Here is a 17,606-nt window from a genome sequence, read left to right as displayed (position 1 = left end):
TCGTGCGCACGCGCGAGCCTCACTTCTGGCTTTCTCTCTTCCCCTCCCCCTCCCTTCCCCAGCCCGAGGGGTCCTGAGGTGACAGCGCCTGGAAGTGCGACGGGAGGAGCCGGAGGAGGAGGAGATGGACAGGGCCAGGCCTGGGCGTCGGCGATCTTCGGCCGGTGAGGAGGGCTTGGCGCGAGGGCCCAGCGGCCCGTGCTACCTGCGCGGCTTGGCGGCGGCTCCGAGGCGCGGTGGGGAGCGAGCGAGCGAGGGAGGGAAGGAGGGAGGGAGAGAAGGAGGGAGGGAGGGAGGGAGGGAGGGAGCGCCGGGGGCGCGCGTAATGGAGAGCTCCGGGGCCGCGCGGGCGCGACCGCAGCCGTCGGAGGAGCCTGTGCTGCAGCAGCCTGCCCCTTCTGCACCCCCCGGGGTATGCGCCCTCCTCCCGGGACACTCTCCTGGATTGTCTCCGGCGCACGGATCTTCCCCGTTGGCTAGCCGCGGACCTGCCACGCCTTCCTCGTAATTCCACCCGCGTTCACTTTCGCTTCCACCTCCTCCGCACTCGATCTCACTTTGCTCCGTGCCTTTGAATTCTTGCCTGGCCGGCTTGCCCCCCCCCTCCACTACCCCCCCTTCCCCTGGCAGGTAGGAGAGGCTGCACGGAAGGAAGGCGGGGCTTGCCGATCGCCCCGCGGGTCCTCCAGTAAAGGTGCCTGGTGTCCCCTTTTCGTCCGAACAGGCTCGTTTAATAGCATTTTTGTTTTCCAGCCTCCTGCATCTTCCAAAAGTGATTCGAAAGTCAAAGGATTCGAAGCCGGGCTTTTGTTGTTTTTAATCTCAGCACATTTCTTTTCTTTTTTTTTTTTTTGGTAATTATTTCAAAGCTTGAAACTCAAGATCCTCTTAAGTTTTGTATAAAACTGATGTAGAGCTCCGCCCAGTCAAGTTATTGTTATGCACGTCATCTGTTAAGTGCACCTCTTAAGTCTTTGAGTCAAGTCCCGTGTGCATAGAAATGCAGTCTAGTACATAAAATAACATCGATGGATTCATTGATTTTTTTTTCTCCTCCTTTTTTGTTGAGAAAGGGTCTCCCTGTGTAACTCAGGATGGCATCAAATTCTCAGTCCCCCACCCACTCCTCACCCCCGAATGCTGGGGTTACAGGCCAGCTCAGGAGCCCCCCTTTTTTTTTTCTTTAGTTTTCGAGACAGTGTCTCTCTGTGTAGCTCTGGCTGTCCTTACTTGCTCTGTAGAGGAGGCTGGCCTAGGATTCCCAGAGATCTACCTGCCTATCCCTCCCAGAGTGCTAGGATTAAAGGCATGAGCCACCACTGGCTGGCTCGGCTCAGCCCAGCCCATTTAAAAAATTATTATTTTATTGTTCATTTTTGTAGAGCTAGTGTTAACAGTTCCAAATCTATTTATGTATGCCCAGTGGCAATGTGTGTGTAAAACTTTTACTGGAGAATGGAAGGAGGTGAGCACAGATCTCGGAGGACTTGGCTTAACAGAATCAACATCGAGAGATCTCTTCATATGCAATCGATCTTATCAGTATTTTTGTCTTATGTTTTGGAGGGGTGGTTGTCACCTTGCAGCTTTGGAGCTCAGCCTCCTGTCTCAGTCTTCCCCAGGGCTTGGATTGTAGGTGTCTGCCACTATGCTTAGCTTTTTCTCTGTGTATTTTAAAGGTGCTAGCTATTCTTTGCCTTTGAAAGTATAATTATGCAAGACATAAAAGGTGTCTTTGTATGCATGTCTCCACGAATCAGTTTTTAAGATTCCTGATCCCTGTGTTCAAGTAAAATTGACATCCTAGAAAAACGCAGTGTCTAGTATCATTTGGTCAGTGGTGCCGCTGGCCTTTAATCCCAGCACTGAGGGGAGAGGCAGGCGGGTCTCTATGAGCTCAAGGCCAGCCTGGTCTACAGAGAGATTTCCATGCCAGCCTAGACTATACAGAGAAACCCTGCTTCAAAAACAAAAACAACAAAAGAAAGAAAAATAAAAAATGCAATGCCTAGTATCATTTGGGAGTTTTTTTTTTTTTTTAATGCAGAACTTTAGTCATAATCATAATCTCAGTTCAATGCATTTTCTTCTCAATAAATATGTTTCATGTTGGCTTATTACATTTGCATGTGTTAGTGTGTTATAGCGAGTTATTAGCCCCCTTTTTTCCTTTGGCAAAATCTACCCCCTTCACCTGGTTATATTGATTTATTATATAGTTTATTTGATGTATATGCTTTTGGAAAGAGAATTTTGAGGGCACAAAGTTGCTAATCGGAAAATGCGCTGGTATTTATGTTAGCTATACTTCTGAGAAAGCTCTTTTTGAGTGAATTTTGGGATTAAGACCTCAGATTCATAAAAGACGTTGCTATTTATGTCGCTGGAGAATTTTTTCTCATGATTTCCCTTTGGAAATGTTCATTCTGTAGAGTAGTGTGTAATCAGACCAATTCAGAGATTTAATGTTTTCTAGCCTTTGTTTTCCCAGTATGCCTCTAGTTATATAATGTGAACATTAAAAAATGTTGCTTAATAAGATTCTTGATTTTTCACATGTATATTAACAGAAATATGCTGTCCTGGAACTTGCTGTGTAGAGCAGGCTGGCCTCAAATTGAGAGATCTGCCTGCCTCTGCCTCCTGAGTACTTGGATTAAAGACATGCCACCATTCTCAGTCTTAAAATATTTTTGTTTTGATTTATGTCTATTTATTTATTTTGTGTATGAGTGCTCTATCTGCATGTAGGCCTGTATGCCAGAAGAAGGCATCAGATACCATTATAGATGGTTGTGAACCACCATGTAGTTGCTGGGAATTGAACTCAGGACCTCTGGAAGAACAGTCAGTGCTCTTATCCCCTGAGCCATCTCTCCAGCCCCTGAAAACACTTTGTAGCAGAGTAATATTACCCTCTTTTATCATGACCCAGTTATTTTCTTGACTTTGCTTTAGAATCTCTGCTGCATCACCTGAGGCTCGTGTACTCAGTAGAACTAGTGATCCAATGCAGTCTTCATACTCACTTGCTCACAGAGCTTCAGCTTGGTCTGAGATCTAGTGTGCAAGTGTCTGAAGATGAGGCTGGTGGACTGCACTGTCACTGTCTGCACCCTTGGCCTGACTATACTAAGAACTTTACAAACTTTAATTCTTTCCAAAACCCTTACAAGTGACTTACTATTTCTGATTTATAGGTAGAACTGGGATTTAGGAACCCTAAGCATCTGTTAGTAAGAACTAGTGTTAGAAACAGGGTCAGGATTAAAAATCTGGGCTCTCAATGCAGCTTCATCTACAGCTTCATCTCCTTTCGCCACCATTACACATTAATTAGCCCTACTTTGGAAAAATTTTCCATGGCTAAAAAACAGATAATTTGGATTTAAAACAAGACAAAAGCCTTCGGGATTTCGAAGTTCTTTGTGTGCTCTTGTACACTGGGGCTCGTTAAGAAAGTGGCTTTCAGAAAAGAAAAAGTGGCTTTCAGGTGAGGGTGGCAGAGAAGGGCTGAAGGGGGAGAGGAGGGGAGAAACTGATGTAATTCTGTTCCGTTTACAAATATAAAAAATAACAAAGTGGCTGAGGACTGGTGGGATGGCTCAGTGGGCAACGATGCCTGCTGCCAAGACTGACATGTGGGTTCATATGGTGGCGGGAGAGAGACAACTACTGATCACTGTTCTCTGACCTCCACATGAGCACTGGACTATGTATGACCTCCCTCCCCCAAATAAATACGTGAAAAAGTAGCCGAGTGCTTCCTGATTTCTTCTTCAATTCCATCTCGAGGGGTTAGTGTACCATGTGCATCAGTTGGTCCAGGTGATGTCTGCTTGGCAGTGTTGGAAGTGTAGTGTGACCTGGACCAGCAAGTTGTTGCTTAGTGACAGTCTCTCAATGGGGAGAGACTTATGCCAAGCAAGGTTATTAAGAAGTACAGCATCTTATGTACTGTTTGTAGGGAAAAATGGGACAGAGTCAACAGGAAACTCTCATACAACAGGATGAAGTCAGCAAGAAGCCAATCAAGCAATTTTTCACAAAGAGAACACAAGATATCTCAAGTACATCACAGACAAGTGCTCAGTGGCTTTGGGACTGATAATTGCAGCCCTTCAAGGAGGGAAAAGCTGAGGTCTCAGGATCTGGAGAACAGCAGCTCCCCCAAGTCCTGACCTCAGACCCTTACAGGCCTTGCTAAGCATGTACTTGTTTTAGACAAGGGACAAGCTGGAGTAGAGAAACAAAGGATTAAGAGGAAAAGATTATAAAGACTGATTGGGAAGGGAGTAGGGAAGGAGTCAGTAGAGAGGAAAATGGCTAAAGACAACAGGTAAGCTGTGTGTGTGTGTGTGTGTGTGTGTGTGTGTGTGTGTGTAATGTAAAATCAGGTAAGCCAGTTAATAGGATGAGGTAGGTGCTAGAGTCAGGGAATGGAATAGAATTGATGACATGGGGAAAATGGATTGAAGATGAATATAGATATAATTTGAGAAGTTAATGATACTGCAGTCATGGCTTGCTGTGAAATAGGTAAGCTATGATGAAAAAGTTTTTTTTATAATCTGAGCTCAAAAATACGTCATATAGGGATTAATAAAGGAAGTAAGTAATTTCAGAGTTTTAAAATGTGAGTTTGCATCTGGGTGTGGTGGCATATGCCTTTAATCCCAGTGCTTGGGAGGCAGAGGCAGGCAGATCTCTTGAATTTCAGACTAGCCCGGTCTACAGAGTGAGTTCTAGGACAACCAGGGCTACACAGGGAAGCCCTGTCTTGAAAAGGAAAGAAAAAAAAATGAGTTTGCAGTGGTTGGGCTAAGTACTTGGAGAAAAATAAGTTTAGTTTTACTTTGGGTAAAGTGATATGACAGGATGTGGCTTCAAGGGGAGTGGGAAAGTTGGGGGGCCAAAGGACAGCGTGTTGAACGAGAGGTTCAACAAATTGAACAATTCAAATTGGTGCAACAGTTCAAGAAATTGGGTGAAGCTGGTTGTGTTGGCTCACGCCTTTAATCCCAGCACTTGGGAGGCAGAGGCAGGCAGATCTCTGAGTTCTAGGCCACCATGGTCCACATAGTTCCAGGCAGCCAGGGCAAAATGATAGACTCCGTCTCAAAAAACCAAAATCAAAAGGTTGGGTGAAACTTTTTACCTTAATTCTGACCATGAAAGTTGAAATAGAGGTGTGTGGTTCAGAGGAGGCAAGAGATTAATTCATTGTTTTGAGTGTGTTGATTCAGAGAATTTAGTGCATCACAATGATGGTAGAGGAAAGCTGTGAATCAAGAATGAGAGTTCTAGGACCTGTTAGACTTGAGCTGTAAGTAACAGTCACAGATCTGAGTGAGGGAAGATACTGAGTTTATGGAAGTTTTATTTTATATTGTGACATTAGTATATCTATACAGGGGGCATGATGCTGGTTCGATACGTGTGTATGATGTAGTTATCAAATCTAAGTAACTTTTATCTTTTCAAAGATTAGCCATTTTTACATGTTGGGAATTTGGTACTGCTCTAGTCATTTTGAAAATATGGATTGTTTTAAATAGTAATTACCCCCACTGCATTGTGAAAAAAAAAAAGAAAAAACTCCAAAATCAGAACAACAACAACCCCCCTACCAAAAAAAAAAAAAAAAAGGTTGGAGAGATGTCTCAGTCAAGAGCACTGGCTGCTCATCTAGGGGACCTGGATTTGATTTCCAGCATCCACATGGCAGCTCACAGCTGTCTGTAACTCCAGTTCCAGGGCATCTGAAGCCCTCTTTTGGCCTTCTTAGGCACCAGGCACACACATGGTATTTAGACATGTATGTAGGCAAAACACTCTTACACCCAGAATAAAACAAACAAAACCAGAGCTGATTCCTCCTCTTTGTATTTTGGAGCTTTTGTTGTTATTTTGAGACAGGTCTCACTATGTAGTTCTGGCTAGCCTAGCTGTGTAGATGAGGCTGTCCTTGAACTCACAGAGATCTGCCTCCCGAGTGCTGGTATTAAAGGTGTATACCACCATGTCATGCAAGCCAGGAGACTTTGGTCAATCTTAAGTCCACTTAAAGATAGGCTTCACAAAGTTGCCCTCCAGCCTCCCACCTCTTGGGCCCATCTCTACCCACATAATTTTTTTTCTGCTGTTCCTCTGCCTTTGTCCATGGAGTACAGTTGGTGTTGCCCAAATAGTCTTGGGGGTGGGGCCCAAAGAAAACTGACTCTCCCTCTCCCATCAGCTATCAATTGTCACTAGTTCCTCAGCTAGGAATGTGACTTCCTGATCACCTCTCTCTTCCATGCTGGGATCTAGGTCTGGCTTGCACTTGCATGGGTTGTTTTCTCTGTACCTTGACCAGTTGTGGGGCTCTGTGTTAATCATCATCTACTGCAAATAGAAGCTTCTATAATGAGGACTGAGAGATGTCCTTTCCATGAGTGTAATGATAAGTCAGGAGTGGTTTACCACTATGTCCCTTTAGCAAAATAATAGTAGTAGGTTCTGCCCTGGGTCCTGTGAACTGTCTGACCTCAGGGTCTTGGCACAGATAACGGTGTCCAGGTATGGGTTCCATCTTGTGGAGAGGCCCTTAAATCCAGCCAGAAAGTTGCTCCCATGGCATTCCTGTCACTGTTATACCAGTGGGCGTGTCTTGTCAGGCTAGTCATTACTTCGCTCACAGAGCTGATTGGTGGGTACGGTTATTGATTTCCTTTTCCAGTGGTGAGCACAGCCCCTTCCAGCACTATGAAAGCTGGTCTGTAGGGATAAAGCTTTAGTTATAAGATTCTTTGTATTTGCATGCCTTTATTTGTATAGTCACCATGTAGCTCAAGGTACAGAACACTTCTAACATCTTATCAGACTTGACTTGCACCCTTCCCAGTTAATATTCCTTTTGTCCTCTATACCCTCCGTTATTCAAATCGTATTATCATAGATTTGTTTTAACTGTCAAGTTTCACAGTTGTGCATCTGATTTCTGTGGAACAGAATGTCTGTGAGATGTATCCATATGGTGTTTAGAAATAATTCATTGTCTTTTATTACTCTGCAGCTTTCCTTGGTACAAATACATTACTAGTGGCAGATAATTTGGGTTATTTCTAGTTTTTGGTTATTAAGGACAAAGATAGCATGAACATTCTCATTTCTCTTGGTTATTGTATAAGTATAATGGTTAGGTACTGAGTGCAGGCAGGCAAATATCTAACAGACACTGGCAAAGCCGATACACTCATTTAACTTACCAGCAGAGTATTAGTCTCTCACCAATATTTGGTAATGTTAGTCTTTTAAATTTTACTTATTGCAAGGGCTATGAATTTCATTGACATTTTAGCTGTCATTTCCTTAATGGTTGTGTCTTGATTGTGTGTGTGTGTATGCTTACTCAAGGCCTTTGTCCAATCTAAAGATTGAATTTTATTGTATTTATTCCTTTTTCTCCCTCTCTTCTCTCCTGCCTTCCCCTGGCTTGCTAAGCATGTGTTCTACCACAAGTACATACCTCAGCCCAGGGAGTTCATTATGTCCACTGGTTATGAGTTCTTTGACAAATAATGGATTAGAGTTTATGTTCTAGTATGAGACTTTGCTCTCTACTCTCATAATGATGAGTTCAGCTAAACTGAATTTTTAATTTAGATAAAGCCCACTTTATTGATCTTTTAATTTATGGTAATACTTGTGTCCTACTTGAGAAATCTTTGCCTCCAAGGCTATGAATATATTCTAGTTTTTATTGTATAAACCTTGCTTTATCTTTGACGTTTAAAGATATGACTCATTTGAAATTAGTTTTTGTATATGGTCTGAGGTATAGGGATCAAGGTTTATTTTTTAAGTTCCATTTGGTCATCACATTGCTTCCCTGGGTCTGGGGTGATGCTTACTAAGTAAACATAAGGATTTTAGTTCAGATCTCCATCATCGTCGTAGAAAGCCTAGTGTAGCCTGCAATCCTAGTGCTATTGTGGATAGAGACCGGAAGATCGGGCTCACTGGCTGCTGGCCCCATTCCAGGTCTGGTGAGAGACCTAGCTTGAAAGGAATAAGGCAGAGAGCGGTAAACAGAACACCTGATGTCCTCCTGTTTTCCCCATGTATGCAAGGATGTATGCAACCTGCACACATGCATGCAAACACCCTACATGTCCACATACATGTACTCAAACATACAAACACAAAAAATTGCTTCACTATTATTTAATGGCAAAAATCATCCCTTTCTTCCTGAACTATAGTAATAAGCCACAAGTAGATGACTTGGTGTTACATGTGTATGTGTATACTACCATTTATTTTTATTATGAAATCTGCTATATAATTCAGTAGGTTACAACATTTTTGTTACATGTTTGTTTACATGTTACATGGGAAACATGTTTGTTTCTCACCGTTAGCCTTGGCTACCTTGGAACTTGCTATGTAGACCACCAGGCTAACCTTGAACTCACAGAGATCCATCTGTCTCTTTCTACTGAGTGCTAGGATGGCAGGTGTGTTCCACCATGCTGTGGTTATAATTGCTAAGAAATCTTGGATGGTGTCTGATTTGCTCAGTGTTACTTATATTCATTGCTTATCACTATGAGGAGTACATGATAGCCATTAAGTAAATATTTGCGATTGAATGAGAGAATTCATACAAGGAAAACCCACACAAAGTCTGGAAAATGAGTAAAGAGTGAAGGCACTTCCCATTTGTGCAGCATGTGCGTATGAGATAGAACTGGAAGGAAGTGCTTTTGTAGGACAAAGCCAACTTCTAGATCATCTCACCTCTGCCCTCCATCATGAGAATTTACCCAATCATCTGATTCTACCATGGATATGAGGCTTTTATAAAGAAATTTCTGTTTAGTTCTTTCTTTTTTGAGACAGGATTTCTCTATGACACTGCTCTGGCTGTCCTGGAACTTCTTTGTAGACCAGGCTGGCCTCCAATTTATAGAGATCCATAGCCTCTGCTTCCAGAGTGCTGGGATTAAAGACAGGCCCCACCACTGCTGGACTGGTTCTTTCTTTTTAAATTGTCCTCGTGCATTGGCTTACTGGAGACATTGGGGACAGTCTGTGACACTGACACATGACAAACTTTTAGGTCTTTAGGCACAGCCCTTTAGTGTCTGTAAAACCTCAGGGTATTTTAATTTTAAATAAGGGATAGATATGAAAAGATTCTGTTCATTAAATTATGTCATTTAGATGTTAAATAATGATTTTTATTATGTCTTTGGTTTTTGTAGAAATTGTCACAGAGGGAAAAAGAAAAAAGTCATCACCAGCTGATTTACAGGAGGTATGTGTTAATGTGTTTGTCATCTTTGAAATTACATATATATAATTTTTTTTTTTTTTTTTTTGAGATAGAGTTTCTATGTGTAACAGTCCGGGATGTCCTGGAACTAGCTCTGTAGACCAGGCTGGCCTCAAACTCACTGAGATCCGCCTGCCTCTGCCTCTTGAGTGCTGGGAGTTTTCCTAAAATACTGATTAAAGTTTTACAGTATAATTTTAATTATACTAAAAGGAGCTGGCCAGTGGTGGCGCAGGCCTTTAATCCCAGCACTCGGGAAGCAGAGGCAGGTGGATCTCACTGAGTTAGAGGCCAGCCTGGTCTACAGAGTGAGAGATCCAGGACAGCCAGGGTGACACAGAGAAACCCTGTCTCGAAAAACAAAAAAAAACAACAACAACAACAAAAGAATTTTTTTATTCATTTATTCTATAAGCCCAAACTAGCAAAACAATTTTAATTTTTACTTATATAATGAGTTTTTAAAATCATCTTAAAAAAGATGATCCCCATCCCACATTTTGTGATTTAAAAGTAGTAACCTGATTTATATAATATTTTATTTATTAAATAACTTTTTTTTCATATGTGCTTTTTTATTTATATGTGACTGGAAACATCTTGTATCTTTTTTTTTTGAGACAGGGTCTTACTGTATAGCTCTGGCTGTCCTAGTGCTCGCCATGTAGTCTAGGTTGCCTCAAACTCACAGAGATCTGCTGCCTCCCAAGTGCTGGAAATAAAGGCATGTGCTGCCATGCCAGCTGCATGCTTACCTTTAATTAGGAACATTTTTATGTTACGTGTTTGTAGGATTCGGCAAAGGAGGGTGATGGAGGAATTCAAGAGTGCTTTAGATGACCATGTAGGGAACATTGCTTTCAGTATTGGTTTTCATTGGCTTTCTTCACATCTGCACGGGGTGCTTTCTCCATCCAAATGTTGGATTTAAATTATGTTGGGTGAATGATCGAGATAATTTTTTTAAGTTTTTGTATTGCCAGATCAGATACTGCCGTATCTAGTGACTCTCGGTTCATTCAGTTCACTTCCTGTTGTTGTATCAGCGTACTCGAGACTGGTAATTCGTAAAGAAGTGTTGGGCCAGTGAGATGGTTCAGTGAGTAAAAGAAAATCGTATTTTTATTCATGGCATTGGAGAGCTGTTGGCATTTGTTCAACTTCTGTTGAGAGCCTTGTACCGCTTCATCTCATGACAGGAAGTGGGAGGAAGCAGGCTGGAGACAGGAACTTGAGAGAGATTAAGGGGAGAGTTCCAGTATTTCTTTGTAATAATCTGCCCTCTTGCTCTTTTTCTTTTCTTTGGAGAGAGTCTCACTGTGTAGCCCTGGCTGGCTTGGAGTTCTCTATGTAGATAGGCTGACCCCAACTTCACGGAGACTGTCTCTGCCTCCCATGTGCAGGATTAAAGGTATTTGACACCTCACCTGGCCCAGGAAGGTCTCTTGAGCTCAGAAGTTTGAGGCTAGCCTGGCCACATAACCATAATAGCGAATGAACACATTGCTGTCATATTCTCTTCCCTGACCTCCTTTGCCCTTCACCAGTTTTACTGTGTTGAGGGTTGAACCCAGAGCTTTGAAAGTGTCGAGGAGGTACTCTTCCATTAAGCCACACTCCTTTCCCATACTCTGCTCTGTAAATGTATGACATTTTTATTTCTAAATAACTTTTGACTCAGAAAATTTATAGAAATTGGACAGAACTGGGTACTATTCATTCAGTTTCTTCTGATGTTAATATCTTATATAATGATAGTATGATTGTCAAAAATAAGAAATTAGCCTTGATCTAAGATTTTAACTTATAGATCCATTCCAAGATTCTCCATTGTGTTTATTTGTTATGCCTTCCTAATTTCCTTGTCTATCAAGACTTTAGTCTTGTTGCTTTTATAGCCATGACACTTTGGAAAAGTACTCGATAATAATTTGTGTAGAATATTCCTCAACCTGAATATGTGTGTGTGTGTGTGTGTGTGTGTGTGTGTGTGTGTGTGTGTCTTACTGTTGATGATCTCAGCCTGATTGGTTAAGGCAGTATCTCTTGCTTACACCCCTGTATGGTTACCCATTTTCTCCTTATGATTAATAATAGGTGTTGTCTTAGAGCAGACTGCAACTTCATGCAATGTAGTGTTATATCTTTGCTCAGTATTTTGGCATCTACTAGTGAATCTTAGTTCAGTACTTTTGGTGATTTTTCTATTTCCTTTATTCATTGCCTTTTGGCCAAGATCAAGTATGGTATATATCTTCCTTATTTCTTCATTTCTTCTTCTTTTTTTTCTTTAGAATTTATTTATATATGAGTGTTCTGCATACCAGAAGAGGGCATCATATCCTTTTATAGATGGTTGTGAGCCATCATGTGGTTGCTGGGAATTGAACTCAGGACCTCTGGAAGAGCAGCGGTGCTTTTAACCACTGAGCCATTTCTCCAGCCCTCTTCTTCATTTCTTAATGGAAATTTTTCTGTAAGGAAAGCTGTCCTTCTTCCACTTGTGTCCGCCCCCCCCCCCCCCCAACAGGGTTTCTCTATGTAGCTTTGCGCCTTTCCTGGAACTCACTCTGTAGCCCAGGCTGGCCTTGAACTTACAGAGATCCGCCTGCCTCTGCCTCCCAAGTTCTTCCACTTATTTATATCAAGTTATTGTCAGATACTCATTTCATTATTTTTATTATAACGTGGATGATTTTGTTCATCAAAGTTTTCCAGTTTTGGCAATAGGGTATCTTTAAGGTCGGCTCCTGTGTGTGTGTGTGTGTGTGTGTGTGTGTGTGTGTGTGTGTGTATTCATCTGTGTGTGGATGCACATGCAGCGGGCATGTGTGTTCACGTGGAGAACAGTCTCCAGTGTCGTTCCTTGGGCGTTTGTCCCACCCCCTGTTTTTTATAGGTTCTCTTGTCTGGAACTTGAGAAGTAGGCAAGGTTGGCAAGTGAACCCTGGGATCTGTGGGTTTCCACCTCTCCAGTGTTAGGATTACAAGTGTGAGTCACCATGTACACACACACATATGTACATAACGTATATGTATGTGTGTATTTGTACACACATGGTTGTTTAATGTGAATTCTTGGGATTCCAGTCTAATACCACTAGACTTATTCTAACTTTTCCTTTCTCCTCATTTTTAATATTTCGTCTATTATCAACACTATGTTTTCTTTTTAAAAAAATTATTAATTCTTTAAGAATTTTATGAAATGTTTTGATCGTATGTCCCCCTCCCAACAGTATATTTTCTTATTATAACCATAACTTACAACATACAATATACATCTAAAAGTATTCTAGTACATTTAAAAGCCTAGAGTTCTGCCAGTGGTGGTGGCACACACCTTTAATCCCAGCACTCGGGAGGCAGAGGCAGGTATATCTCTGACTTAGAGGACAACCTGGTCGACAGAGCTAGTTCCAAGACAGCCAGGCCTACACAGAGAAACCCTGTCTCAAAAATCAAACCAAACCAAACAAATTCTTGATAGTAGTTAGTTCCTTTGATCAGCTTTGCTCTTGCTATAGCTAGTGGCAATCAATTACTGAAAGGATAGCACCTTTGATTGACAGAGGCATAGGACATAATACTTTTGACTTTCAAAGTACTTGAAATTATTTTTAAAGCAAAACTAGTTTTTTTTTTTAAATGGGATATTAGAAAATTCAGTTGAACAAAAAGACCACCAATGGCTCAGCAGCTAAGGGCGCTTACTGCTCTTGCAGAAGTTGTGGGTTCAGTTTTGGCATCCACGTGGCAGTCCTTAACTGCCTGTAACTCCAGTTTCAAGGGATTTGATGCCATCTTCTGGCCCCACACAAGCTCACACACATAAACATAAATAAAAAAATAATAAAGAAATCTTTGTTTTTAGAGAATACTAACCAGACACAATGAGAACTAATACTTGATGTACATCCTTCTGTTAGATGTGTCTATTGTCTCTCTCTCTCTCTGTCTACAGACATCTTTTTTAAATGATTTTATTTTTATTTTATGTGCATTGGTGTTTTGCCTGCATGTATGTCTGTTGTTGTACCCGCTTCGAGAACCCCCCAGAGACCACCAAGGAGCCGGTTTCTGATGCAAGCACATAAGGGTCTTTTTATTCAGGTTCAACCTGGGCCACTGAATGGCAGATGGAAGGAAATGTGGCGGCAGCCATGAGCCCAGGTGTAGAGAGTTTTTATAGGGAAAAAACCACAAGCCGGGAATTGGCAACTTGGGATTGAGTAGAAGGGATATGGGGCAAGGTGACTTTTTGAAACTATTGATCTAGACTTTAAGCAGGAAACCACATTTGAAACCTTTGGGTTAGACTTTTGACGGGGAACCACAACCTGCTGAACAGATTATCTGGCCTGCTTAGCAGAATTATCTAGATATCTTCAAGAGCCATAAACCACAGACAGGGTGTCTGCAGGAAGACACTGCTCTGTATCCGTTCCAGTTGTCATGGCACATTCCTGAGGTCCTTCCTGGAACTGAGTACAGCAGGTGGTCTGAGATGGTGGCCCTTTCACTAAAATGGAGCCTGTAAAGCTAAATCTAGGCCTTCACAATGTGAGGGTGTCAGGTCCCCTGGAACTGGAGTGTTGTGAACTGCCATGTGGTGCTGGGAATTGAACCAGGTCCTCTGGACAAGCAGCCAGTGCTCTTAGCCACTGAACCATCTCTCCAGCCCCAATGGTAAACATTTAAAAGTAGAAAGCCACAAAATTATGCATTAGATTATTGTAAACATCACTTTAGGAAATCAAATTTATTCAAAGCATTTCTCAGTAGATACGTATTGGGTACTTGACATGTATTAGATGCTATACTGAACATAAATATGAGAGAAACAAGCAGTGAGTATTTTATTTTATTTATTTTTTTTTTTATTTTTTATTTTTTTTTTTTTTTGGTTTTTCGAGACAGAGTTTCTCTGTGTAGCTTTGCGCCTTTCCTGGAACTCGCTTTGGAGACCAGGCTGGCCTTGAACTCACAGAGATCCACCTGCCTCTGCCTCCCGAGTGCTGGGATTAAAGGCGTGAGCCACCACCGCCCGGCACAGTGAGTATTTTAATGACTATTTATACTCCACTATATGTGTGCATCACAGTTGATTTAACCAGTACTCTATAACTGTGTTGAACTCTTTTAAATTATAAATTGTGATGATTCTTGTATTGGAATTATAGGTTTTGCAGAATCATTTGTGTTGAGGCGGGAGCTCCGCCTCAATCCCTGGCACCCTGGTATATACCAAAGAGTTTGGAATGTTTGGAAGGAGTCTGGTGGAAGATCCACCTCCCCTCCCCATCTCTTTCCCTAAACCCGCCCCTTCAAAGCCCGCCAAACACAGCTCCTCCCTAAACCTGCTCCTTCAGAGCCCACCAAGCACATCTCCTCCCCAAGCTTACCCTTTCAAAGCCTGCCAAACAAAGCTCCTCCCCCAGAGAGGCTCAAGACCACTCCCACAGGGTATATAAGTGGCATCCCAGAAAACAGCTGCGTGGTTCTTCCGGTCTCGAGTCCCCGTGGAGCACTTTACTCATTAACCTGGGCTTTCCAGTTCGGTCTGATACAGTTTGCTGTGTCGGTGGAGAGGCCTTCAGGAGGCCAAAGACTTATCAATTTGTAGTTTAAAATCTTTGTTAATGTTAATCATTGTCTCAACTATGTACAAGTTGTCCAGAGAACCAGGTGTGAGCCGGGCAGTGGTGGCGCATGCCTTTAATCCCAGCACTTGGGAGGCAGAGCCAGGCGGATTTCTGTGAGTTCGAGGCCAGCCTGGGCTACCAAGTGAGTTCCAGGAAAGGCGCAAAGCTACACAGAGAAACCCTGTCTCGAAAAAAAAAAAAAAAAAAAAAAGAACCAGGTGTGAGCTAGGCATGATGGTACATGCCTGCTTCCCAGCCCTTGAGAAGGTGAGTCAGAAGTATCAGTAGTTTAAGACTAGCCTGGGCTACATCAGATTGGATCTAAAACAAAACAAACTGAACAAAAGAACAAGGTGCAGTGGTACACAGCATGAGTCCGTTCTCTCCTTATGTACAGAGTCATTTCTCTCCTTATGTACAGAGTCAGTTCTCTCCTTCCTTATGTACAGAGTTCGTTCTCTCCTTCCTTATGTACAGAGTCAGTTCTCCTTCCATTATGGACACGATTCTGGGTATTGAACTCAGGTCGTCAGGCTTGACAGCAAGTGCTTTATTTACTCACTGAGCCATCTCACTGTCTCGCAAACATTTTTTTAAAAATTACTTATTTTTGTTTTATGTGCATTGGTGTTTTGCCTATGTGTATATCTGTGTGAGGATGTCAGAACCCCTGGAACTGCAGTTACAGGCAATCTTAAGGTGCCATGTGCGTGCTGGGAATTGAACCCGGGTCCTCTTGAAGAGCAGGAGTGTTCTTAATTACCTAGCCATCTCTCTAGTCCTCACCCTCAAACATCTTTAAAAATTATTTTATTATTGTGTGGGTTTCCCGTATATGATGTATGTATGAGCTCTGGCACAGGAGTGAAGGTAAGGCCAACTTTGGGGAGTTAGTTCTCTGTTTCCACAGTGGGATCTGGGACTGAACTCAGACTGTCCAGGTTGTGCAGCAAGGGCTTTTACACTGAACTGTCTTGCTGACCCCCAAACATCCTTTTCTCACCTCAGAGGACAGTCTCATGTAGTCTAGGCTGGCCTCAAACTTGCTGTGTAACAGAGGATGCTCTTGAACTTTGAGCTTCCTGTCTCTCTTTCCTGAGTGCTGGGATTACAGGTGTATGTAATCCGGTTTATACAGTGCTGGGGATTCCACCTAGGGCTTCATCCATGATAGCCAGTACTCTACCTACTGAGCTACATCCCCAACGCTAGATTCAAACATCTTGATGTATACTTTTATTTATTACTCCCCCCCCCCAGTCTTTTCGTGGGATCTTTATAATTCAATAGTTTCAAGATAGCCAGATTTAAAAACAAAAAAACAAAAAAACAAAAAGTCTGAGCCGGGTGGTGGTAACGCACGCCATTAATCCCAGTACTCAGGAGGCAGAGACAGGCTGATCTCTGTGAGTTCAAGGCCAGCCTGGTCTACAGAGCAAGTTCTAGGACACACTCCAAAGCCACATAGAGAGAAACACTGTCTCAAAAAAAAAAAAAAAAAAATCTGTACTCCCTCCCAATGTGTGTGTTCTGAGAGGCAGAGACAAGGGGAGGAAACATGGAGGGATGAGTTTGTGGACAGTTTTGAGCTGTGCTGAAGCTGTATTGCCATTTTATTTTGTTTTGTGTTTGAGACAGGTCCTAACTATACAACCCAGACTAGCAGTGGTTCAAGATCCTCTTTCCTCAGCCTCTAATGTTCTGGGATTACCAAGTGTGCTACTGTGCCTATCTACTATATTGGCTTTGTAGATTAGCTTTGGAAGTCACAGGCCTGCTGAGATTCAAGTGGAAGGAATGTCTCATGGCTATTAGTATCACAATATAAGATGACCATGTAGTGTGGGCAATATTGATAGGGCTATTCTTGGAAAATACATTATGTATTGAACCGCCTAAAGCTTCTGTCTTACTCCTGTTGTTTCCTAATTGAAATAGGAAGTGGTAGATCTGGTGGAGCCAGCCTGTAGTCCCAGCTCCCCCGGAAGCTGAGACAGAAACATAGACAATTAAGTACCTGCCTGTGCTACCGAGGGAGTTAAATTTCAACCTATGTAACTTAGTAAGACCTTGCTTCAAATTAATGAATTAACAAAAGGGTAGAGATATGGCTCAGTTAGTAGTAGAGTAATTGCCTCTCATACATGAGGCCCTGAGTTTCATTCCCAACAGTATATAAAATTGAGGCAAGTGCTTTAGAGATACTGTTTTTTGCAAGTGAAGAATTACAAAGAAAAACTTTTTAATACAGAAAAGCAATAAATAGCAAGTTACTGGTGCTCAGGAAGATTAGCTATCCCTTAGTGATGTAAGAACTGAGGTATACTTTCTTTAAATTTATTCTATCCTCCTGACTTAGGCTTTCTCCTTAGAGAAATACTTACGGATGAAAGATAAGTTGATATTAGTGCTTTTTGAGGAGGAGGGTGTTGGTAATTGAACCTAGGGCCTCATGTACATGCTCTGCTGGTACTCTGCTACCGAACTGGCCCTCCTTGTAAGCAATTATTGTTTGTTATTTAATACTTAGTTATTTATAAATTTTAGGTATTTAAGTTTTAAACAAATGATATCTAACTTGTTGAATTTCATGCTTCCATTTTTAAAGTTTAGCTATCATGATATATCATCATATGTAT

The 17,606-nt window shown here is 42.1% G+C and overlaps 1 protein-coding gene across 1 annotated transcript in view; it reads left to right on the top strand.

Annotated features, from left to right (window-relative positions):
• Positions 1–17,606, top strand: part of Senp7 (SUMO specific peptidase 7) — a 103,152-nt gene continuing 85,546 nt past the window's right edge. The window contains exons 1-2 of the mRNA XM_059277134.1: positions 1–164; positions 9,252–9,304. Of these exons, the coding sequence (XP_059133117.1) occupies positions 125–164; positions 9,252–9,304 (93 nt within the window). The 5' untranslated portion in view covers positions 1–124. The remainder of the gene's footprint in view (positions 165–9,251; positions 9,305–17,606) is intronic.

Source organism: Peromyscus eremicus, chromosome 12 (assembly GCF_949786415.1).
Source record: "Peromyscus eremicus chromosome 12, PerEre_H2_v1, whole genome shotgun sequence".
NCBI lineage: Eukaryota > Metazoa > Chordata > Mammalia > Rodentia > Cricetidae > Peromyscus > Peromyscus eremicus.
This window is presented reverse-complemented; position numbering and strand designations above follow the sequence as displayed.